The 25,114-nt window shown below is 34.6% G+C and overlaps 1 protein-coding gene across 1 annotated transcript in view; it reads right to left on the bottom strand.

Annotated features, from left to right (window-relative positions):
• Nucleotides 1-25,114, bottom strand: part of LOC150086732 (sodium- and chloride-dependent GABA transporter 1-like) — a 139,729-nt gene that overhangs the window by 95,280 nt on the left and 19,335 nt on the right. The window contains exon 2 of the mRNA XM_090372731.1: nucleotides 22,210-22,566. Within this exon, the coding sequence (XP_090228857.1) occupies nucleotides 22,210-22,513 (304 nt within the window). The 5' untranslated portion in view covers nucleotides 22,514-22,566. The remainder of the gene's footprint in view (nucleotides 1-22,209; nucleotides 22,567-25,114) is intronic.

The following is a 25,114-nucleotide window of genomic DNA, read 5'->3' on the forward strand; positions in this document are numbered from 1 at the left end:
GCTTCTAGATTCCATTCAAATGAAGGCAGTTAGGTTAATTAATGACCCAATTCTTTACAAACTCAATACTTTACAAATTGGAGCAGTGTGACATTGGAAGCAAATTGCTGCTATGGATAAAGGGGTGGTTGAGGGGGAGAAGACAGAGAGTGGTAATCAACGGACACTGCTCATCGTGGACTAATGTTATTAGTGGAGTCCCTCAGGGCTCAGTGTTGGGTCCATTATTGTTTTCTGTATTTATAAATGATATTGATGATGGTATATCAAGCTTAATGTCCAAGTTTGCAGACGATACAAAGGTTGGCAGGGTTGTCAAGGACACTACTGACACTATGCTGCTGCAACAGGATCTGGAAAGGTTGAGCAGATGGGCTGAGAGGTGGCAAATGAAGTTTAACATTGACAAATGTAAAGTACTACATATGGGAAATAGCAACCCCAGAGCAACGTATCAACTCTGTGGTACTACACTGACAGTGGTAGAGAATGAAAGGAACTTGGGGGTGGTTGTGCAGGCAGATATGAAGTTCTCTGAGCAGTGCAGACGGGCTGCAAGAGTAGCTCATGGAGTATTGTCAATGATATACAGGAATTTTTCCAGCAGGGATAAGGAGGTGATTATTCCCTTGTATAAGACAATGGTCAGGCCACACCTAGAGTACTGTATACAGGTCTGGAGGCCTCATTTCAAGAAGGATGTAGAGCTGCTGGAACGAGTACAGAGAAGGGCAACAAGATTAGTGAATGGAACAAAGGGGTGCTCTTACGAAGAAAGGCTTAAGTTTTGCAAATTACAGTGTCTGGAGACTAGGCACCAGCGAGGTGATCTGATAGAGGTGTATAAAGCCTTGAATGGTTTGAGCATGCTCAATGCTGATGGGATTCTTCCTCTCGCTCAGAATAATCACCTGAGAGGGCATAAATTCAAATTGAGGAAAGACAGATGTAAGATAGACGTGCGGAAATTTGCCTTTAGCCAGCGGGTGGTTGGTTGGTGGAACAGACTTCCATCCCTTGTAGTGGAGGTTGATAGCCTAAATAAGTTTAAGGCTCAGCTGGACAGGTATTTTGAACGAACAGAGGGGTGAAGTGGAAGTGGGTTTTTTTTTTTTTTTTTTTTTGGCTGATGCTGCATAAGCTTGCTTTCTTGCATCAAATGCCTCTACTAATGCTAATGCTAACTCCCTTCTTATATTGACACTGTACTGTTTCTGCTGCATGCCTTTTCTATAGATACTGCCATGGGCACTGTTCTGGATTAGCTTCTATAATTCCTCTCTCTCTCTCTCTCTCTCTCTCTCTCTCTCTCTCTCTCTCTCTCTCTCTCTCTCTCTTACAAACCAATCCAAACACATGACACAACCAGTCAGTATCCTTTACTGTTCAATTTCAAACTCACAGAACCAACTTTTCTTCTTCCTCATTTATTCCTTCAACTTCCATTTTCTACCTCTCTTCACGTGTATTTCCTGAAAATTAAAATCTACAGAAATTCAAGTCTAATGTCAAAAAAGTATCTTCTTTCATCTTCTCAACCTTCTACCCACACACAGTACTGAGTACTACAGGTTCTAATATCTTTCATGTTTGGGATTTTCATTAAAAAGAAATGTTAACAGTGTAATTCAGAAAAATATGCTATAGTTCATACGATTAACTAGGTTCCCATGCCATTGTCTATTGGCTGCAAAGATGTTGGCAATGTGATCTCATTCTATAAAATCAATGAAAAATTGAAGAGAACTATTATTTGTTTACAAGGCATTCTAAATAAAAATGAAAATTACATTAGTATACACTTTATTAGTAAATTAAGACCTATCTTGTCCTTCTAACTTGTATTGTGTAGCCACCAGGATTAAAAGTGCCATGAGAAGACATGAAAGCACTACTTTTAAACAAATAAATACTGTTGAAAGGATGTTCTGTTATTTTGTTCAAAATATGAGATCCTAATATGAGTCTGTTGAAAGATTAGTAATATTCTAACAGGCTGTCCAAGAATTACTAGTCTCTCATCAGATAGCTGATAGTCTGTTAGAAGATTACTAATCTTCTAACAGGCTGTCAGAGAATTATTAGTCTCTCATCAGATAGTGGGAAGCCTTGATTAACAACTCCCTGCTGATGTGTGAACAATGCAACAGCTCCACTTGAGTTGCTATTTGGTATTCTTCTGGCTGCAAAACATACAGAAGGCAACACAGAATTCAATTTACTAATTTTTTTATAAGGCATATAGCTTTTGCTACATTAAAATAATCAAAGATTATATGCTATAAACAAAAATATGTACATGCTACTACTCTGTACTGCTGGCAACTGTCTCAATGAATAATGATTCTGAACTAACAACTGAGTTTGCTCAAATGTAATCTTTGATCGATATTACATTAAACAGGAGGAATGGCAAGTGAAAATGTATATGAATTAAGTTCAACTGTAAAATTATACCATTTGCACTCACCAATAGTCAGTTACTTGAAATTAATGTCAGTTTATTGATGTGGTGAACTCTTTTATTTACAAAAAAATGCTGAGTACTATTTGACTTTAATTATGAGGAAACAGCACAGATTTTATCACTGTGAGTTTTCTAAGGTTCTCACATTGATAGTAAAAAACACAGTTCCTAGGATTAATGTAAGACCATTTATTTCTTCTTGCTATTTAGCCACTTTTAGTATTAGCCATATAGTGCAAGGAAGCCACAGTCTTTTGCTGCACAGTAAAAAAAATAAAAAAGTGGATAAAAAAATATAAATTATGCATTTCCCTCCTTATGTAGGTAATTATCCCATGGACCTTTTAATTTATTCAAATTATCAGCCTAAACTAACTGTGGCAGCAACTTGTTCCAGTAATCAACAACTCACTGGCTAAAAAAAAACTTCCTACAATCTAGTCTAAACCTTAGACAAGTCTAAGTTTAAACAGTAACCCCTGTAATTTGAATTTATGGTCCCTAGTTCTGGAATTCTTTATAGCAGTGAAAATTCCGCCTTCAATCATTTTACTAACCCCCTCTCAGAGCCTTATAAACTTCAATCAGGTCCACTGACTAAAGTGACTGGTTGCCAAGCTATGTAGCCCACATAATCAGTCTTTCCTCATACAGTCATGCTTTTGCCAATCTCACCATGTGAGTTGCCTGTCTTTGAACTCTTTCAAGAAGCTCAACATCTTTTTTCAGATGAGGTCTCCATACTTGTGCACAGTATTCCAATTCTGGAGGAGGTCAACAGTATTTGAATCTCTTCAGATTCCATACATAATTTAGTTACTTTTGAGCACAAACAACTAGTTGTGGTGAGCAATTCATTAACGCATTAGCATTAGTTGAGGCATGGCATATGATGCAAGAAAGCAAGCGTATACAGCATCGGTCAAAAAAAAAAAACCTTCCCATTTCACCCATCCGGTCCCTCCAAATGTTTGTCTAGTTCAGCCTTAAATTTATTTAAGCTATCAACTTTCACAACAACAGATGGAAGTCTGTTCCAGCAATCAACTACCCGCTGGCTAAAGGCAAACCTCCACAGATCTATTCTACAACTGTCTTTCCTCAGTTTGAATCTATGCCCCCTTGAGTTCTTAATCTGAGCAAGCGGAAGTATCCTGTCAGCATTGAGCCTACTCAAACCATTCAAGGCCTTATACGCCTCGATCAGATCACTTCGCAGGTACCTAGTCTCCAGATGCTGCAACTTGCAGAACTTAAGCCTTTCTTTGTAAGCGCACCTCTTTGTTCCTCTCACTAATCTTGTTGCCCTTCTCTGTACTCATTCTAGAAACTCTACATCCTTCCTAAAATGAGGCCTACAGACCTGTATACAGTACTCAATTCTTCATGTACAAAGGTTGGTTTGTATAGTTGTCAGAGAAAAATCTGACCCTTGAGGAAATATCATAGCTGTCATATGACAGATCTTTATTATAAAGAAATAAAAAAAAAAAATGGTAAAAAAATTCCAGACTTTCTTGGAATCAACCATATCCCTCTAGCTAGCAAGCACACAGAAACCTTAATATTCACAAGCTCCAACAAACCACATATGACGGTCTTTATTGCTATTAACCCTGGGGGCTCACATTTGGTGAGTAATGGGCTTGGCAAACCCAGGGTTCTGAGCTGGATATCATCATTCTTCTCTTTCTTGGTGATTCCTTTCTACTTCTCTCTCTCAGGGTAACTTGGGAATTTTTTTTTGGCTGGTGCAGCATAAGCCTCAGGCTTCCTTGTACCATATGGCTAATAATAATAATAATAATATGCATAACATTTTTAGTTTTCAAGGGAGGTTTTGTTTCATGATAGTGAGATCAAATAACTGACAACAGACTTTGCCAACAATTAAATAAATGGCAATAATGGTAAAAACAAATTAAAGCTCTTTGAATTTAACTTTTTTTTTACATTTATTTAAGTATTATTATTGGCCTTTTATAATCACAGAAGCTGCTCTTCAAAGCATTTAACATGATGGGGGATTTAAATAAATATGATACTGTGAAGTATGAAATAACTTAGTAGAAAAGACTAGACATTTAATGAATTGATAATTCCTACCTTATGTGTATTACATAGGTTAGAAGACAATCAGTATATTTGTACAGTACCCATATCTGGAAAAAATTTAGGCATTCAATCTGTTGGGACATAATAAAAATAATTACACCTTATCTTATACTGTAAATATATACTTTGAAGTATTTGTATATAAACCCTTTTTAATAGAACAGTTAGCTACATTTGATCCATTTAAGAGGATAAGATGCTTGCATTATTTTACAAGTTGTATGATTATATTACTGCACTTTATTACATTTTTAAGGCACTTTTAGCAATGTACCTTTGATATAAATTCTTACTTCAAGATGCTAATCTACATTCAGTAAAGAGATATTCCAAGTTTTGGTCATATGAAAAAAATCTGTAGCAAATTCTAAGATGTTTATATCAGATACAGACTATTCATCACTACCATTTAAAAATTAAGAAACAGATTACATCTAACCAGAATTCCCAACCTTATTTGTTTATGTTGCATCATACCTGTCATTTAGTTCATTTAATTGTGGCACACAAAAATTAACATTTTTTTCCACAACACACCCTTTTCATACCCCCATGAACCAAATTATAAAAAATTGAAAAATGGCAAAATTTAATAAATGTTTATTTTTGTTTAGCATCACAATTTATAGTTTAGGGCAGTACTCAAGTGAGAGAGGAGCAAGAAATTAATGCTGGGGATACCCAGCCCTCCCTTATTTATATTTGGGGGCTTTTTCATTCAGGGGCAATGCATTACACCTACTGCACATCTCTAAGGACTGCCCTGCTCACAGTTGAGGCAAAAATTTCCTATTATGCCTCGGGTCCAGCTGTGGAACACCAGTTGGGAACCTCGGTATTAAACTATTCAATAACAAAGTGCTGGTTTATACATCAAGGGTGACCAAGAAGAAAGGAAATGAGTTTGAAATTAAATAAAAATTTGCTCAGCAATATTCTGAATTTTAATAGATACATAAATATCAGTCATATTTAGAAGGTTAAAATTTTTATAGTACTACTTTAATACATCCAAAATTTTTACCTGAGATTAGCAAACAATTAATAATATAAATCTACTTAGGAGGAATATTTGTATGTACAGTGCTGCTTATTTTTCTATTCATGGCTTATGTACTGAAGTTTACACTGCTTTCAAATAAATAGCACTTCCTACAAGGGAAATATTTTGCTATTTATTTAAGAGAAAGTTAAACTGTTCTGAGAATTTTTCAATGTGAGAATTTAGTACTGCTGCCTTGTTAGATGTTAGGTGGAGACGCCAGTCAGTGCAAAATGGGAAATTTGTAAAGTTGAGAAAGAAACAGCTATATGAAAAATAGAATTTGACATGCAAAATTTTACTTAAAAAAATTATTATTTTAGCTAGGAGTTGTAGATGAAATACTTTCTCTATCTGTGGTCTGCCAACTGAGCGTTCAAGAACAGACATAAGGAGAGGCTAAAAACAGAAACAAGGATAGTCCTATCTGATTATTCTTAAGTTTACTTTTCACCTAGGCTTATGACTAAAATAATGAACATAATTCATTTTAAAATTAAAGTTCAGCAGTTATACAGTAGCAAATGTGGAGAATGAAACTTCATGAAACATTTTCACTTAAAAAAATTGCACACACAGAATTATGTGGAAGTTGGTATCAATCAGCATTTCAACTTCTGTGTACTTGTTCATGGCATTCCTCAAAGAATAATAAACACCATATAAATTTTGATTTAACTTACAGTTAAATTTCAGAAAAGTTTTATATACTAATCAGTTTATCCACAGTGAAAATATGCAGCAACACTGAAACCATACACTTTTATTCTTAAAAAAATGCAAACCAGATATCCAGAAAAATGATTCTTGATCAATTGCTTTTTGTCCATTTACAAAAGTGAGCCATCAAGAAAAACATTACTATAGAAAAGGATACAACATAAAGTCCTTTTAATAATATTTATCAGTGTTCTGGCATTGCACCATAAACACACAGTACTTCTAATAAAAGCATAATACCACTGTAAAGATAATGTGAAACTATAATAAAGGTCTCTGAGATTTTTTATTGTAATTTTTGAAGAATTCCAATAATGCATTCCTCTTAGTTTTATTGATCTGGATCTTTTGACTTATGTTAAGCCAGCAATGCTTCTATGCAGCCATTTACAAGCTTTGCATCATTCTTTCTTGTTGGAGAATTATGGCCATAATGACTCAAAAATTCACAAATTACTAACATTTTCATATTTTGTATGCTTCACAATTTATTTGGATTCTTTCTTTTGGAAGTTATTTTTGAAGTAAGAGGGAGAGGATCTGCAAATTGCAAATGTGTTATATATCATTAATCAGTAGTGATCCCAGAAGTTTTTGAAGTGGGCTTTAATTATCATGACAGCAAAAATAAAAAAAAACTACATTATTTTCATCATAGGGGCATAGCCCCTATCTAAGAATGCCACAGTCATTAATTAAACATCAAACTTATCAGTTTAACTTTCAAAGATTGCCTGGAGGGATTATGAACATTAAATACTGTACTCTTAAAAGTTTGATCAGCACTGTCAGAATTTCTGCAAAAAGATCCGTGAATAAAAACATGTGAATACAGGAAAAAAATGCTCATATACACATGATATTAATATGCTAATGGACTTCCTTGTTTTTTAAACTGTTCTCCAATATAGCAAAGAAAAATTTTCCATTTATATTTAAATAAAGCAACTGAAGAATTGTGTTTTAGTTACTGAAGTTTGACAATCAATCTCTCTCTCTCTCTCTCTCTCTCTCTCTCTCTCTCTCGTGATAGTAGGAATAAAATAACAACATAGAATGAAAAATCAGTTCAATATATTTACAGGGTATCCCAAAATTCATTTTTAAAATTTTATTGCATGTAAAATTTTAACTGAATAATTTCAATTAATTTATTAATATCCAATTAATAAAAATTTCAGCAATGCATTCCTGAAAGTTAATTGTTTCTATCCATATCACCTTACATGAAATAAATTAAATATAGAACTAAATATATTGACTAATATAAACAAAATAAATGATATGCACAACTTTTTTTTTCATAAATAGTATACATGATTAAACCCTATTAAACAATTTAATTAATAAAAAAAATTGCTTATTATGATATCAAAACCTTTCTTATATTGTAAACTTTCTGATAAATAATATTTTATAAGGACTAAATATCTTTCATTGATGTGTTTTAAATAATTTTCATCACTTTCAACCAAATGACTGGTTATATTACAAATACTACTATGAATAATATAAGTCATAAAAGCACATAATAAACACCATATAAATATAATAATTTGCAATATTATGCAAATTATCCACATACTATATTAGTAAATTTTAATATAAATAGTAATATTTATATTAATATTTATATAAATAGTAATATTTATATTAATATATAATTTTTTAAAATTATAGCATTAATGGTATATTATGTATTAGTATATTTAATATTTACAGATACTGTATATTACCATGCAAACAGTAATACAGTTGCTAGTATGATATGACCCATAAAAGCTGAAGACCATTTGCACACATTCTGAAACTGTCTTTCCTCAATTTGAATTTATGCCCCTCAAGTGTGTATCTGAGCAAGAGGATGAATCCCATCAGCACTGAACTTGCTCAAACTATTCAAAGCCTTATACACCTCAATCAGATCACCTTGCAGATGCATATTCTCCAGATGCTGCAATTTGCAGAATCAAAGCCTTTCTTGGTAAGAGCACCCATTTGTTCCCCTCACAATTCTCGTTGCACTACTCTGTACTTGTTCCAGCAGCTCCACATACTTCCTAATATGAGGCCTCCAGACCAGTATGTAGTACTCAAAGGTGTGGCCTGACCATTGCCTTATACAAAGTGATAAGCACCTCCTTATCCCTACTAGCAAAGTTCCTCACAAATATTGCCAACAGACTGGGATGCAGAATGATGTCACAAAATGGGTTACAAAACATGATACTGAAATTTGAGATGCATAGTTTTCTGTATGGCAGAGCACAGGAAGGTAGTAGTCACTTTCTCATGGTGTTGACGAGAGGCTGCTTGAACACACTGATCCCCCCACTGCACATAACCTACTATTGGCAGTACAGTTAATGCACAAAAGAACCTTTCCAGGTCAACTATGTATAAGGTCCAGCACAAAGTGTGCTAAAAAGGTACGCATTAAAGTACAAGTGACCCCAGGAATTATTTGGATTCTGCACCGAATTCCTGGCTAAGAGGGAGGCAGCCAGCACTAGTAATTGGCCTTGGAACACTGAGGATCAAGGTATATCTCCAAATGAACAGTAATGTGAATACTTAGAAATGTGAGATATAAAAACAACACAATCATGTGCCATTAATAAGACTCTACCACTTACCAAATTACTGCATGGTGCAATTTCACCACTTTTTTTTTTTTTTTTTTTTTTATGTGAACCTTAAACACGAGAGGTATTAGAACCTATAGTACTTAGTACCATGCTTGGGTTGGAGGTTGAGAAGACAAAAGAAGATATTTGTTGACATTGGACTTCAACTTCTGTAGATTGTAATTTTCAGGAAATTATGTATGAAGGAAGGTTGTTCCAGAAAACGGCAGTTGAATGAATAAATGAGAAAGATGAAAAGTTGGTTCTGTGGGTTTGAAGTTGGACAGTAAATGGATGTTGGCTGGTGGCGGCACGCATTTGGACTGTTTTGAAAGAGAGAGTGGGAATTATAGAAGCCAGTTCAGAAGAACAGTGCCCATGGAAGTATCTGTAGAAGAGGCATGTGGCAGAAACAGTACATCTATGAGACAGCGAGTGCAGAGACTCTGTTAGAGATGAGTCATTAATTAACCTAACTACCCTCTTCTGAGTGGGATGTAGAAGCCTGAGAGAGGTTTTGGGGACACCGCCCCAGATGTGGGAACAATATTCCATTGTAGGGCAGATTTGCGATTTGTACAGAGTGAACAGCTGTTTGGTGGAAAAGTAACACCGAGAGCGAAAGAGAAAACCAAGTTTTTAGATGCAGAGAAAGCAATATTTGTAATGTGCTTGTGCCAAGAGAGATTAGAAGTCAGGGTAATCCCCAAAAGAGATATATCATTTTGCCTAGAAATCGGAGTGTCACTAAAGATAAGCATAGGAGCAGAAGAATCCTTTTTGCGAGATATAAGACAAGACTGAGTTTTAGAAGGGTTGAAATCAACTAAGTTGTCTTTGCCCCACTGGAGAATTACCTGAAGATCGGCATTTAAGGAATTGGTAGCAGATTTTCGAGAAGTTGAAGCTGATTGAGCAGGACAAGGTTTCTCAAAATGGAAAGTTGAATGCAATGTGCTATCATCAGCAAAACTATGGATAGGATTTCCAGTCAATGGAAGAAGGTCATTGATATACAAAAGGAAAAGAACTGAACCTTGGGGGAAACCAGCATTAATGGAGAAGTTAGAAGACAGAGAGCCATCTACCATCACCCTCAGTGAGCAATCAGAGAGAAAACTGGATAACCAATTACTAAAAACAGTTGGCAAACCATAAGATGGAAGCTTGTTTAGAAGACCTTTATGCCAAACACGATCAAAAGCCTTTGAGATGTCAAGAGCAACTACTTGTGTTTCACCGAACCTTTCCGTTGAATTAGTCCATAAATGGGTAACATAAGCCAGAATATCACCAGTGGATCGACACTGACGGAATCCATACTGGCAATCGTTGATCAGACGAAAGGTTTCTAGGTAGTTTAAGAGTTGGCGGTTAATTGATTTCTCCATTACTTTAGAAAGAGTAGAAGTAATTGCAATGTGACGATAATTGGACGGGAGGGATTTGTCACCCTTTTTAGGAACTGGCTGGATACGAGCAAATTTCTAAACAGAAGGAAAAACACCTTTGGAATAAGAAAGTGAAAAAAGGCGGCAAAGAATAGGAGTAAGTTCAGGAGCACAGGTTTTGAGAACAAGTGAAGAAATACCATCAGGACCTGGAGCTTTCTTAGCATCAACATTCATCAAAATCCTTCTGATATCCTTTTGACGGAAGACCACAGGAGGCATTGAATGGAGTGTGTTAGGAATGGTGGGAGGTGTTTTACCAAGATCATTAATACATGAGCTCAAAGAAAAATGGGATGCTAGCAGGTCAGCTTTATCCTTGGCTGAAGTGACAACAGAACCATCTGGTTTGGACAGAGGTGGGAGCAGAGATGGGCAAAAGTTGCAGCCAATAGCTTTGGCAAGAGACCAGAATGCTCGGCTACCATTAGGGCAAGAAACATGTTTTCTACTCTTAGCCTGTTCAAACTCTAGTTTGGACTGATTAATAACTGCTTTACAATTGTTGCAAGCTGATGAAAGTGAAAATGAAACTGAAGAATTAGAAACAAGCCAATTACGATATGCAACATTCTTCTCTTGAACAGCTTTAGCACATTTATTGGAAAACCAAGGTTTAGATAAGGGACGAGATTTTAAAGTGGAGTGTGGGATAAAGGATCCCATTCCTGCAAGAATAATTTCACTGACACGATCTGAGCAAACGTTGACATCAGAAGTTTTGAAACAGTAATCCGACCAAGGAAAAGAAATCTTGCAAGTCACCCCATTTTGCATTCTTGTAATGCCAAACAACACAAGGTTGGGAATAGCCATGAGATAAAGGCTCCATTGGAGAAGAGACAATCACCAAGTTGTGATATAAGGTGCCTAAAGGACCTCTCACTTCAACTGTGTACTTAGAAGGGTTGTTTGTGAGAAAAAGATCAAGCGTATTGGCTGTATGATTAGGATTGTCTGGTATTCTTGTAGGTAAATGAACAATCTGTGCTAGGTCATTAGTAATTGCAAAAGCCTCAGCATTTTGACCTGCTGGGTTGGTGTGAGTAGAAAACGGAAGCCAGCTGGAGTTGTGAACATTAAAATCACCAAGGAAAATTACCTCACTGTTAGGAAAGCTGGACTGGAGAAAGTCAAGTTGCAAAGAGAAGAAGTCAAAGAGCTCCAAGTGATTAGTGGAGTTGGGAGAACGGTAGAGACAACAGATGAATTTGACACAATGAGGTAGAGAGATTTTAAGCCAGAGAAGATCAAAGAGAGGAGATTCCAAATTGCCACTGCACTCATTACAGCACCCTTCTTCACTGAGCAGGTTTAACTACATGGTTCTATATTTTCCATTAATGGTGCATAATACCACAAAGTTTTCATTCAGCTTTCAAGCTAAAGGCTGTTGGACACACTGATTATCATACAGGATGGAGCACTGCTTGTCTAGTGACAGAGCTGCTCCATAACATATTTTTCTGCATAGTTTTTGACTGCATAATTTTTCACCTGTTCTCAAATGCTTATGAGAATTATTATAAAATTCTCAAATGTTTATGAGAATTATTTATAAAAAGTGTATATTCATATAATTATGAAACCACGGATATTTAAAGTTTGAAACTGTGGGGGAAGGGGATTTAGGCAGACAGTCCTCCTAGTTTCAACACACTGCTATGAGCATATACAGTGATTGTAGTTTTGTCTGAATTACAGAAATTTGCATAGGTTACTTAATACTAGTAAGGTCGATTGATGCAAGAAGTTAACTTTTCTACATCAGCCAAAAATAAATAAAATAATAATGATAATAATAATTGAAATAAAACAGAATATTCATACTATTCCAATTCCCACAAGGTAATCATCATCCAATTCTGCTTTAAACTTAGACTCACTGTACCCACCACACTGGGTGGTAACTTATTCCACTGTTCAACACTGGTCAGATATCTGGTTGTCAAGCTTTGCATCTGCACCTTCTAAGCCATTCTTTGTATGTGCATCACTTTGCATTTGTTACCCTTCTCTGAACCTGCTCCAGAAGTTCTATACCTTTTTTTATGTGGAGTCTCCAAACCTGGAATACAATATTCCAAATGCAGCCTAATCATTATTCTGTAAAGAGGGATAATAACGTTCTTTTCCCTACTTAGCAAAGGCCCTATAAATCATACTATCACAGATAGGACACCACGAGCCTTCCTAGCTGCCTGTTTACACCACATTGAAAATTTTGTATTGAATCATAGCACCTGTCTGTTTCATCTTGAACCACTTTTACCTCCCCCCCTTAACTTATACAGTTTCACCCAGGTCAAGATGGTAGGTAACATCTTAGGGTATACAGTTTCATCCAGTCTCTTTCACGTGCATTCCTCTATTCTGTGGGAGAACAGAAGGCATTAAATTCTTGCCATTCTTCCTGCAAAAATTTCTAATTGAAGAAATAATACAGATCAATATATTTTCATTCTTTTTTTTTTTCAATCTGGTTTTTTTTTTTAATTTTTATGTATTATATATAATAAAAATATTAATATTATTGATTTTTTCTTGTACTTTCTAGAGTAGAAAGCAAGAGAATTTTTTTTTTTAATATACATAATTTCAATTTTTTTCTTGCAAGTTGTCATGTTGCAGATATGATGTGAGTCAGACAGAGATGTAACTAGGATTGATGGTGCCCAGGGCAAACAAAAAAATGGCGCCCCCGAAAACACATGGAATTGAAATTTCTGCATTTTTTAACCATAAAAATGGTGCCCCCAAATTTAACACCCTGGGCACGTGCCCCACCTGCCTCGCCCTAGTTAGGCCACTGGAGTCAGATTCAGATATAGTTCAAGTTACTGCGAATGTAGGTCTAACACGATGAACCCATGCAAGACTCCACTCTACAGCATGCTCACTGCCAATTCAAACGTCAGATGTTAATTAAAATACATCACACAAAATGCAAGCAGTACACAGCGAGCTCCTGGTTTACGAACTTTCGATCTCACAAACTAAAATTTCAGACACTATACATTCAAATTTTATTTCAATGTAGAAAAACTTTTCCGTATCTTCATAAAACATCACCTTAGAAATGAATGAAATACTTTTGGTTGTCATGTGCTGTATTTAACAATATAACATATATTACATGGAGTTAAACATAGCATGCTGAATAAAAGTTTATTTTTATTGAAATGTGTTATCAAACAAACATTATGAAAGTGCAAATTTCAACAGTATCTTTTTAGATAAAAGTGAATTTTTTGAATAGTTTAACTAATTTATTGCCTAGGGAAACTGTTTGGTATTCTTTCCAAAATAAAATCATTTCATGGTTTCGAGGATTGCAGCCATATGCAAGTTAAGCTGGCCATACACACACTTAAGCAATTGCAAAAAACTTGCACACGGTCAACAAAGTTTGAGCATGTGCGGATATCAAAGATATCCGCACATGCTCAAACATGGTGGTCGGAAACTTCACAACTAGCTTCAAACTTGCAGTGAGATTTTTTGTTAAATGGTGCACCCCTTCCTAACAGCAATAATTTCTTTCATTCTTCCATATGGAGATCTCGAGTTTAGAATGGGCCAAAAATGCTCATACAAGTCTTGCAATTGCTTCAGTGGGCATGGTTGACATATAACACTGCAATTTGACTTATACTGGGAGTCAACCAACTGTAAGCATGAGCTAGAAAAGTATTACTTCTATGCTGGTTTTCTATTTAAGTTATTCAGTAATAACCATTCTTTATACACATTTCCAAAGCCATTGAGATACACTAAAGCAATTCTTTCTGTGCTACAATATTCCTGCATACTCATATACTTTACTAACCATTGGCAGATTAAGGCACAGGCTAGTAGGGCCCTTGCGTGGGGCACCATTTTTTAAGGGGCGACAAATTTTACAAATCACGAAAAAAAAAAAAATATATATCCTTAGTAAAGGGGGCCCCAAAAATTCTTTCTGCCCGAGAAGGGAAAATACCTTGGTCCGTCATTGTTACTAACTCAATAAGTATAGCTCCTCAAATCTTAAATGCATACTGTTACAAGGGGCTCACATCTGGTGAGTATAGGCTTGGCACACCCAGAGTCCTGAGCTGGATATCATCATTCTTTTCTCTTTCTTGGTGATTTCCTTCTACTTTTTCTCTCTCTCTCTCTCTCTCTCTCTCTCTCAGGGTAACTCAGTTATTTTTTTTTTTTTTGGCTGGTGCAGCAAAAGCTTCAGGCTTCCTTGCACCATATGCTAATAATAATAATAAGGCTAATAATAATAATAATTATTAATCATCACTATTTAAGAGATATTTTAATGCTATTTATATCCATCTTATCTGCACAGTCTGTCCTTTCAACCTGTTCCCTAATGGATTCAAACACGCTTAGCATGAAATCACATTATACCAAGATCCTTACAAAAATGTCTCATGCATGATATCATTTCTAAATTCGCCTGCATATGCTCCAAGAATATCTGTAAAATATACCTGCACATCATGCATCGTACATCAATCTGAATCATCTATGAAGAATTACATAAAAGGTTCTGTAGTAAATATCAACTTTTATATCAAATACATTATCTTAAATTTTGACTTAAAAAGGTGCATGTCAACCCAGGCATGGTCTGAATTTGTCGATCTTAATAACATACGCATAAATGCAACTCTAAACACTGTGATGGAAAGACACTCAAAAAAATGGAACACACTTGCACTAAAAACATACAACCCTAAACAACCACCTAATAATAATAATTATTATTAGCCATATGGTGCAAGGAAGCCTGTGGCTTATGCTGCACTAGCCAAAAAAAATTCCCAAATTACCCTGAGAGAGAGACCAAGAAAGAGAAGAATGATGATATCCAGCTCAGAACCCTGGGTGTGCCAAGCCCATACTCATGAGATGTGGGCCCCTGGGGTATTATAATAATAATAATAATAATAAAGTTTTAAATTCTATGTTGGGGCATATATTTTCACATAAAACTTATGGTTATTCTACAGGTCACGAATTTTTGGAGGATATCCTCTTGTCATACCAATTATATTTATGAGGGAACCCCTCTCGATTTGCCACCTACTTTTCAAAATGATAAATTATGAAGTAATTCGTATGTGTCAAACAAATGGTTGACAAAAGCGAATTATTCGTGTTGCTCAGTGTTCTTTGATTTAGTGAGCGAGTGTGTCTATACAATATTACTTCTCAAAACAAATTTTACGTTAAAAATGGTGTTTAGAAGTTTATGGAAGGCCTATTCAGATGTTAATTACAATGACATTTTCCATAAAAACTGCACTTTAAAATAACATTAAATTATATCGAAACTCGTCTTATTCAATTATAGCAGACGCTTGGATTTAGAAACAAAATCGGTATGGTTTCATCGAATACTATTCGATTTCATCGAATAGTATTCGATGAAACCGCGATTTCATCGAATATTCAATATACAGTACTGTAATTCTAGTACGCCAAAAATTTAACAAAATTCATTAAAATTTAACTTTGCTTTGATTAACCCACCATCAACATAACGCTGCCATTGTACCATGTAGCAACCAACGCGTATCCCCTCTTAGCTAAATGAATGATATGATATACTTTAAAAATCATAATTAATTAATTTGAAATTTTTAATTAATTAATTTATGGGATCCTATGTATACAAAAATCAATTTAATTCTTCATAAATAGTTATCCCTGTCAGCATACATTTTTTTTTTAAACTGTGCTTCTCAAGATTAAATCCAGAGAAGTCATATAACGCCCATCCGGAATTTATGTTTTTTTTTCTGTGATTCATGGCAATATATTATTATTATTAGCTATATGGTGCAAGGAAGCTTGAGTCTTATGCTGCATCAGCAAAAGAAAAATTTCTGAATTACCCTGAGAGAGAGAGAACAAGAGTCAGAAGTAAAAGGGAATCACCCAGAAAGAGAAGAATGATGATATCCAGCTCGGAACCCTGGGTGTGTCAAGCCCATACTCACCAGATGTGAGCCCCCGTGGTTAAATATTCCGGGTTTTTCAGCAGCACTACATGCAAATCAGCCAGTGAACATACTTCTACAGACTCAATGCCCAATATGAACACACGGATTTGAATAAAGCTCGTGGACCGTTAAAGTAATAAATACTATACTGAAATGAAGATCGACAAACAGCTTACTCTCAAACAATTATTCCTGCAGTAGTAGTAAGTTCAGTCGAAGTCTTTAACATCTTGTAGTTATGAATGGTCTTTATGCAGGCTACAGGAAATTTGAATACATTAACAATAATTGTCATGAAATAGTACATAATACTCATAATGGTGCATAATTTTCTACTCGTATGCAAAATTTCATTGCACATAGTGTAAAGGAAAGATAACACAAAATATTAATTGCCGATACAAACCGTGAGACTCAAAATAAATTCAAAAGTTTTAATGAAAAGAGGGTATAACGTGTTTCGTCTTCATTTGCTTTTGGCTATTACGTATCACGTGTATTTATGTCACGCTGATCTGTCACCAAACGAATTGTAGCGCATTATTTGGTCTTCTGTGATAATACGAACATGAGCATGCGCAAAAACAAAGCGAACAAGCAGGAATCCCTTCATTCAGTCGAAAAATAGTTCTTGTATCGGCAGCTATTTTTTTGCACATTATCTTTTCAGTAAAACGTTCAGGCCGTGCAAATGGGAATTGCATTGGATGCGCCGCAACAAACCCCCCCGATCTAGGGGAACCGAGGGAGCCATCAAAGTCTCAAAATAAATAAACAAGGTCCCTTAACCCCTTTTGCATCCATGTTCCAAAGTACCTTTGCCTTGAAAACATTTGAATGTTTCTGTATCTTACGGTTTATACTGTCAGCTTATTTTTTGCATGTGATCCTCCCTTTACACCTACATACACATCGAAATCTCCTTTAAAGCGGATTTTGATATTAAGTTATTGGAGGTTTCTTTGTGAGACGAATGAGTAGCATAGTACAAGGCTCCACAGGTCCCAATAGTTCCATAAATATCTTAGAAAATAATGATTCTTAAATATGCCATGTAATTGTACCGAAACACAATATATAGGTTGACCTTAATGGAGAGAATATACAGGGCAGCATGATTTTTCTCCTGGAAACTCGGGTTTTTTGTCCAGCAAACAGAAAATCGACCACAAACCATGCGCAATTTACAGACATCATACACGGAGCAATGTTGGCCTTAGTCGCTGATGCTCCTAAAACCCTACTACGACAACAACAACATATCCTTCGTTGTCAAGATAAAAAGCTTGAAGCTGTAGCCATAACTTTATTCACCAAATACAGTCAAGTTCGTTATGTTTTAAAATCCTGTCTAAAGATAATGCACTTTTAATTAATCTTTATTTAAAGAATAGCCATGGTATGATTGCAGCGTATCAAAGACAGAAAGTCTCAAGGTCTTTTTGTTCGGGAAGAATCTTATTAAAAATTTTAAAGCGTTTCGAAGAACGCTACCTAACTCCTAAGATCCCAGAAGTGGTCATCCGTCAGCATCACCAGAATTCATTCAGTAAATTGATGAGGCGCAAAAACTTTTTCAGCTTTGAAGGACTCAATCCGTCTAGAATTAGTGAACATTCCATAGTAATTTTGAAGGCAAATGTAGAGAAAACACAATGTTCTGTCTTGATTGCTTATTAGAAACTAATGAAAGATATATAGCGATTTTATCGCTAATAAAAATTGGCGTAAAATTTACCTTTGTGTTATTTTTCTAAATTAATCACTTTACAGCCCCCTGGTGGGAATATTCCATACTATTTTTATTATTTAAAACAAAGTCCCGCATATATTGATTACAATGCAAAAACCCGTTTTTAGATATGATCTACAGTTTGTGAGTTATTAATTTTTAAAAGTGGGAAAGGATTTATAACAACCTATCCATTATGTTTTGTGCAAGGAGGTATATTCTTTGTGTTTTGAGTTTTGAAACTAGACAGTTTCAAAACTCAAAACAAGAATTGCGACCACCAATTTCTTATATCAGGAGCCACACCACTGGTTCACAGTTTTCAATCTTGTAAAATAAAGAGAACCAGTTTTAAAGCATCTTTATATAATCCTTTGTTTGCATGTTAGAAATTTTTATATAAACAAGGGAAAAGTTCTGTTTTCATAATTATATCGTATAAATCATATTTTTCTCTATATATGTAGCATATTTATTTTTATTTCAAAGTTATCTAATTCTGAAATTATTGATAATCTCTTTTTATTTGTTAACATAACTTTTGAAAGAGTGCAATCATTCAGTTTCTGTTACTACTGCTCAGCAATATGGAAAGTAAAGGGAATTAGTCTCCCAAAGGAAAGAATCCAAAATGAAAAGCAATAATAGAGAACTGTTTATATGGAAAATTAAATTCCACAGGATAAAACTTCTATTCCTCATCACACAAAATGACATAATAATCTTAAAATGTAATGAATCTTTTGGGATTACTTTTTCATAGAAGAACGTTGAAGAATCAATTCCATTCTGTATCTTAGGCTCATGCTCATTGAATTTCATGACTTACTGTAACTAAAACATAATCTTTCGTAACTGTCTTTTTGGCCTTGATCGTTCCTTGTGATCCATGAAGGAAAATGAAGGTCAAATTGTTAGTAATTATACAAATTTCAGGGACAGTAAAATCTCTCTCTCTCTCTCTCTCTCTCTCTCTCTCTCTCTCTCTCTCTCTCTAGAGAGCCCTTCCATAAAGAGCTTCATTCTCTTTAATAAAAATCCAAGCAAGTGCAAAAATGGAGTGTCAATTGAACCACTGCGTGCTGTGTAATAAACTATGTGGAAACAGCTGTACTACATTCCGATTTACTATAAATTATCAGATGGCATGTTGCTACAGAAAATTTATGAGTCTACCTACACATGACAAAAATAGAACGATGTTGAGTATCTTCCGGATTCCAGAATTAGATAAAATTTAAGAATTCAAAGAGGGAAGCAAACGAATATTTTTGCCAAACTAATTTAAAAGACTCTCTCTTTCTCTAATTTTTTACTTGACAGTTAAGTATCAATATTTGCTTTCGAAGGTTTTATTGAAAACATTGCACATTTTACTTATAGGTCTATGTATTACCTTTATTAGATTTTTTTTCTTAGATTTCGTTTCATTTCATAATCAAAATGAGCATAATCGAATCATCATTTCATAATCAAAATGAGCATAATCGAATAGTAATCGAGAGATTTCAATAATTGAAATAATCGAATGATAGTAGTTACTAACTAATAATCATTCGATTATATCATTTGAATGATAGTATGAATCAGAGCTGTACTACTCAATATGTTCTACGTTGATAATAATATTAGTAAATTAATAAGAGGAGTTTACCTCAATATAGTGCGTATACGGAAGTGTTCTACGCACTATATTGAGGTAAACTCCTCTTATTAATTTACTAATATCATTTGAATGATATAATTCGAATGATATTATTAGAAGGAAATTATAGAATGATATTATATTAATATAATATTATAAAATAAAATAATGGAATGATTTTCCACAATCAAATGCATCATTCGAATGATACACTTTGATTATATATTATTCGAACGATATAATCGAAGGAATCATTTAAAAGAAAAAAAAAGATGTAGAAGATAGTTTTTTAATCATGGGTTAGCCACTTCGATAGAAGCACAAAAGAAGCAACAAGCTGATTAATATCAGACAACATGTTAAAAGATTCAGCAGAGAAATCGATGTTGTGAATAACCATTTTTGATGTACAATAAAGCCTATTGAAAATTCTGAATTTGTCTTAGTCTCTCTTGAACGTTCTTATCTGAAAGCATTGCAGATATTGAGTACATGGAACGGAAATGGGAGATACGTTGTTAGTTGGCTGTGGATTTTCTGGAACATCGGCTATTTTGGCCATGCTGTGCCAGTTCATGTAGCTCGCCAGTTAATATGGTTTATCACATATTATAGCTATACAAGTACATGTTGTGTGGGCTCAAAAACTCAAAATAATCAAGGGGAAATCTCTACTCCTGTCACCTGATATCGACTGAAGTAGCAGTAATAGTAGGGTTTTAAGTCGTATATTTCGTCGTACTTTAATATGTCTGTAAACTGCGTGTGGTCTGGGATTAATTTGCTTTTCGTTGGACGAAAAACCCAACTTTCCAGTGGGGGAAACCATGCTACCCTCGCCTGAGATCGAATAACTTAGTCACATTGTGAAAAAGACCCACAAAAATTCCTCACGTCCATTGATGGAATTCGAACTCAGATGTTTTTCTGAATTTGACGATTAGGTGATTATACCAACCACCCAGTCGATCTCAGCCATTTCTCATGCTGAGATCGACTGACTAGCACAAACTGAAGAAATTATAATTAGTTGACTATAAGTTCAAATTAATTCCAAAAGAATTCCTCCAATTTCCAAAGGAATATCAACACAGGCCTCTCCAAATGAGTAACAAGTAAGAATTCACTATGCTATCACGAAGAACGATGTAAAGTAGATTAAGGAGCTCTGGGCTGCAATAAATCCCTGCTAATAAGCTGCTCAAAATATGATAATAATTATTTCGTACAGCAGCTTGCTAGCAGCTTCATCGTACTTACCTCTAGATTATTTTGTTTTCTAGGATCATGATAAATACAAGCACTGAAAATTTAAACCTAAGAAACAATATGGCTTTGTGGTTTTTTTCCCTTATTTATTTTTATTGTTAATTAAAAAATATTGCTTTAAGCGCAGTTGTGACAGATTGACCACACATTTTCGTGGACCAAAGCCGGATTATCCCGTAGGCAGGAAAATGTAATACAAAGCTTGGAAAAAAAGTTCCATGCTTAGATGATAATTATCTATTATGAATAACAGCAGGTAGGCCCATTTTTCATACAACAAGCTTAAGAAAACACAAGTAAATAGCACCAGCTTCGCTTATAAAAAAAAAAAAAAAATCTTTTGTTTATGCTAAGAAACGTGCACAAGAGGTCAGAGAAGTTTACAAGCCTGAAAGAATATAAAATGAAGTTTACAAGCCTGAAAGAATATAAGAACAGCAAATTTTTAGCAGTCATGCGAGCTAGAGTCAACTCAAAGTCGTGTATTGATGTACCCTCGCGTTTGACTACACGGCTACAGTGCCTTAGGCCTATAAAAATGCTGTTCTGCAACCCCTTAGGCCTATAAAAAGTACTGTTCTGCAACCCCTTAGGCCTATAAAAAGTATTGTTGTAAAAATTGGGACTTAGGAAAGTTCCAACCCATTCCAGGTTGCCTGCTTTTCGAGATGAAAAACCAGAGATTCCAGGAGATAAAAAAAATAAATAAATAAAAAAAGACGTGTACCCGTCACCAGAGACCTACTCTGACCAACTCAGATAATTTAAAATGGAAATTATTTTTCAAGTTCATTCATCAAAAATAGAATTTGGGTCTTTTCCACGTGGTACGAAAGGGCAATCACACCTATTGCGTCCTGAGTGTACTGTCATTGTAAAAAAAAAAAGATTATTCGTCTTTTCCTAACCGATGGTATCAAAATGGACATTCTAGAACATGCACTGGCTGCTATTTATTACTACTAATAATTATCACTTCCTCAGATCCAAAATTTCATTTTGGAAATGAAAAATGATTTTTAATTAAGTAATTAAAACTCATGTTATTTTATTACACAGAAACCCACATTGGATGTTATTAATTTTATATAATGAAATACTTAAAAATAAAATTAAATTTTTAAAATTATTGTTACCTCCTCCATTTTCGTAGCAAAGATATGGGAACCTCCACACATTTCCTAATCCCACGGCGTAGTTGATGCAACTGAACAGGAAGTCTAGTTTTCCCATCCACTGACCCCGTTCTGGAACAGTAGATGAAACACTATCGCTGTTCTCATCATTTTCTCCACATACTACCGAAGTCATGTCTTTTTTATTCCACGCAGTGTCTTCTAAAGTAAGACTATTGCTTCTTACACCGGAGAAACATCTGGTGCCACAGTCAGAATCATCTTCCTTATCCAATGCTAGGTTTGGACAAGAATTTGTCTCCATCTCTTCAGGATGCGTTTATAGTTGATATAATTATCTTGATTTGTAAAAATACTCTATAAAATATAATTCCAATAAAAGTTGAGCGTTATATTTTTTCTTGACTAAACAGAAAGAATCACACAGGCAGACACACACAAAAAAAGGAACTGACGGAAGACACATACTGGACAAATACATGTTTGTATGGTTTGGTATTTAGTAAAATGAAAACGGAAAACTAAAATTCCTTTAACATAGCACCATAATATATGGTCTTGTTTATTAATACATACTTCATGGTGTTCGTATGGATGAGAGATAATGTTGCTCTCTTATTTTCACATAAATAAATAATGATACGTTAGAAGACGACTTGATCTTTGAACATCTATACACAATACAGTAAAACATATTCATGATATCGCAAGATGATAGCTATTTTCTGCGTGTAGTATTAATTATAGTATGGAGAAAAATAATAGACCACTCAGTAGGCTTCCCTCCGCTCACTAACACCTTAGTGTGAACTAGCAGGCCTAGTGAACGATTTTTAACTGCCTATTATATTTTTCCTTACTATAACAGCATACTGGGTCTCAGCTCAATATTAAAAATTGCACAAATACAAAAATTTAGTTTTGTATTTAACTAATCCGATTGATTTATTACTTACTTTCATCCAATGGTTGGCAAATTCGCACTTCTGTTGCTGATAATACTTTTCAGCCTATTGTAACTATTGTCGTTAACATAAAAAAAAAATAATAATAATAATAATTAAGGATCAACCAACCTATGCTATAGGAAAAACCCCTCAGTCCTTCGCGAGTTTGGCTGCAAGAAAAAAGCAGGCTCCCAAATAACAAATAAAACTGAAATCATAAAATGAAAAATTATTTATGAGATAGTGTATACTGGGATTTATTTAAGAGTTTAATGTTCACTTTTTTTTTTGAAATTATGAATAATAATGTATATACGAATAATTAACTATATACTAACCCTTAATAATTAGTTATAAATAACTAATTATGAATAAATATAATTATAAATAAAGTTAAATAAATTATTTATCTCACTATTATTAATGTTTTAATAGCATATATTCAAATTTAATAAATAAGTTGCAAGTAGCTGCAACTGAGCTTTTCAAAATGAATGTCATAAGATGAACCAAATTAAAACGAGATTTAGATTATCTAAATTTAAATTATGCGCCGCCATAGGTTAAATTTAGGGATTGGAACCAACGCTTGTACTCAGAAATAGGGCAGGTTGGCTGTCCTGTATGTGTGAAGAGTCGTGTGCATTAATTAAGGTAATATGGTGTTCACAGTGACAGGTGTGTCCAAGCTGACATATCCTGATGTTACTCGGTTTTTGAGGGAATGGCGTATCTCCATAAGAAAAATGCATATGTCGATAAGCGTATGAGTATACGAAAAGGAGAACCTTTACTCTGAACGAAGAAAAATTCCGGAAGATAATCCTCACCCAGGAGAAGCTCACATAGTCAGAGGAGAAAGTGTCTTGACAGGCAATATCATCAAGGCAGATCGGAATATAATTGTGGCCAGGTAGCTGGATACCAGTCATGTTAGATACCAATCTTGCTCACATCATCATGTTTTTGGAAGACTGAAAATTGATCTGGAAGGCATCGATTTCACATGGGTGATGAAACAAAGGAAGTCAAAACATGGAATTTAGAACTAGTGTACTAGAAATGCACTAAACAGATATTTAATATTTATGAGATCTTGTAATATCTTATTATCATTTGGACGTGTTTAAATTTGTTAAATAAATTTTTTTCCATTTTTCTTTTCTCATGGTAACCGGAAACATAACAGGCTATTGGCATCGGTAGCTTTCTAGTATCGTATATAGGTTGAGAAAATAAAAGATGGTTGTTTGCTTTCGACTTTAATATTTGCTTATTGTAATTTTCGCGAGATGTATAACAAGAAAGCTTGATTCAATGAACAGAAGTTAATGGGACAACCGAAGAAAAGAAAAGTTGATTAGGTAATTCGGCATCTTGATATAGACACCCATATTTTTTGTAAAATAAAATAGTCAAATAAAGACGTTCTCTAATAATATTTTTTATTTATTTCACTACAATGCAGAAAAGTTTTATATAGTAATGGAGGAGCTCAGAATTGGCAATTGATTTTTTCCTCTGGAAACAGTTACTTCGTGACATTTCTTAATGTTGCAGCAGAATTTTAGGAGTATCAGCAACTAAGGCCATATTGCTCCGTATATATTGTCTGTAAATTGCGTGTGTTCTGATCGATTTTCTGTTTTCTGGATGAAAAACTATGCTACCCTCTTTGGAGACCGACTAACTGAGCCACGTTGTGAAAAGGCCCATAAAACCTCCCATAATCGACAGGAATTGAACTGAGGTCTTTTCCACCCAGTGTGGGGAGGACGGCAATTCTACTAACTGTACTACCCACGAGGGCCAGGCATTTCTTAAGTAGTTTAAATAGTTTATCAGACTTTTAAATTGGCAATAAATATTTGGGAGATGCATTAAATGATCCAATTCTACAATAAAAAATGAACAACTATCCAAATGTTTTGCCATTTTTAGTCTATTTTCTGAATATT

Source organism: Mastigoproctus giganteus, chromosome 4 (genome assembly GCF_048544385.1).
Source record: "Mastigoproctus giganteus isolate SK-2022 chromosome 4, ASM4854438v1, whole genome shotgun sequence".
NCBI lineage: Eukaryota > Metazoa > Arthropoda > Arachnida > Uropygi > Thelyphonidae > Mastigoproctus > Mastigoproctus giganteus.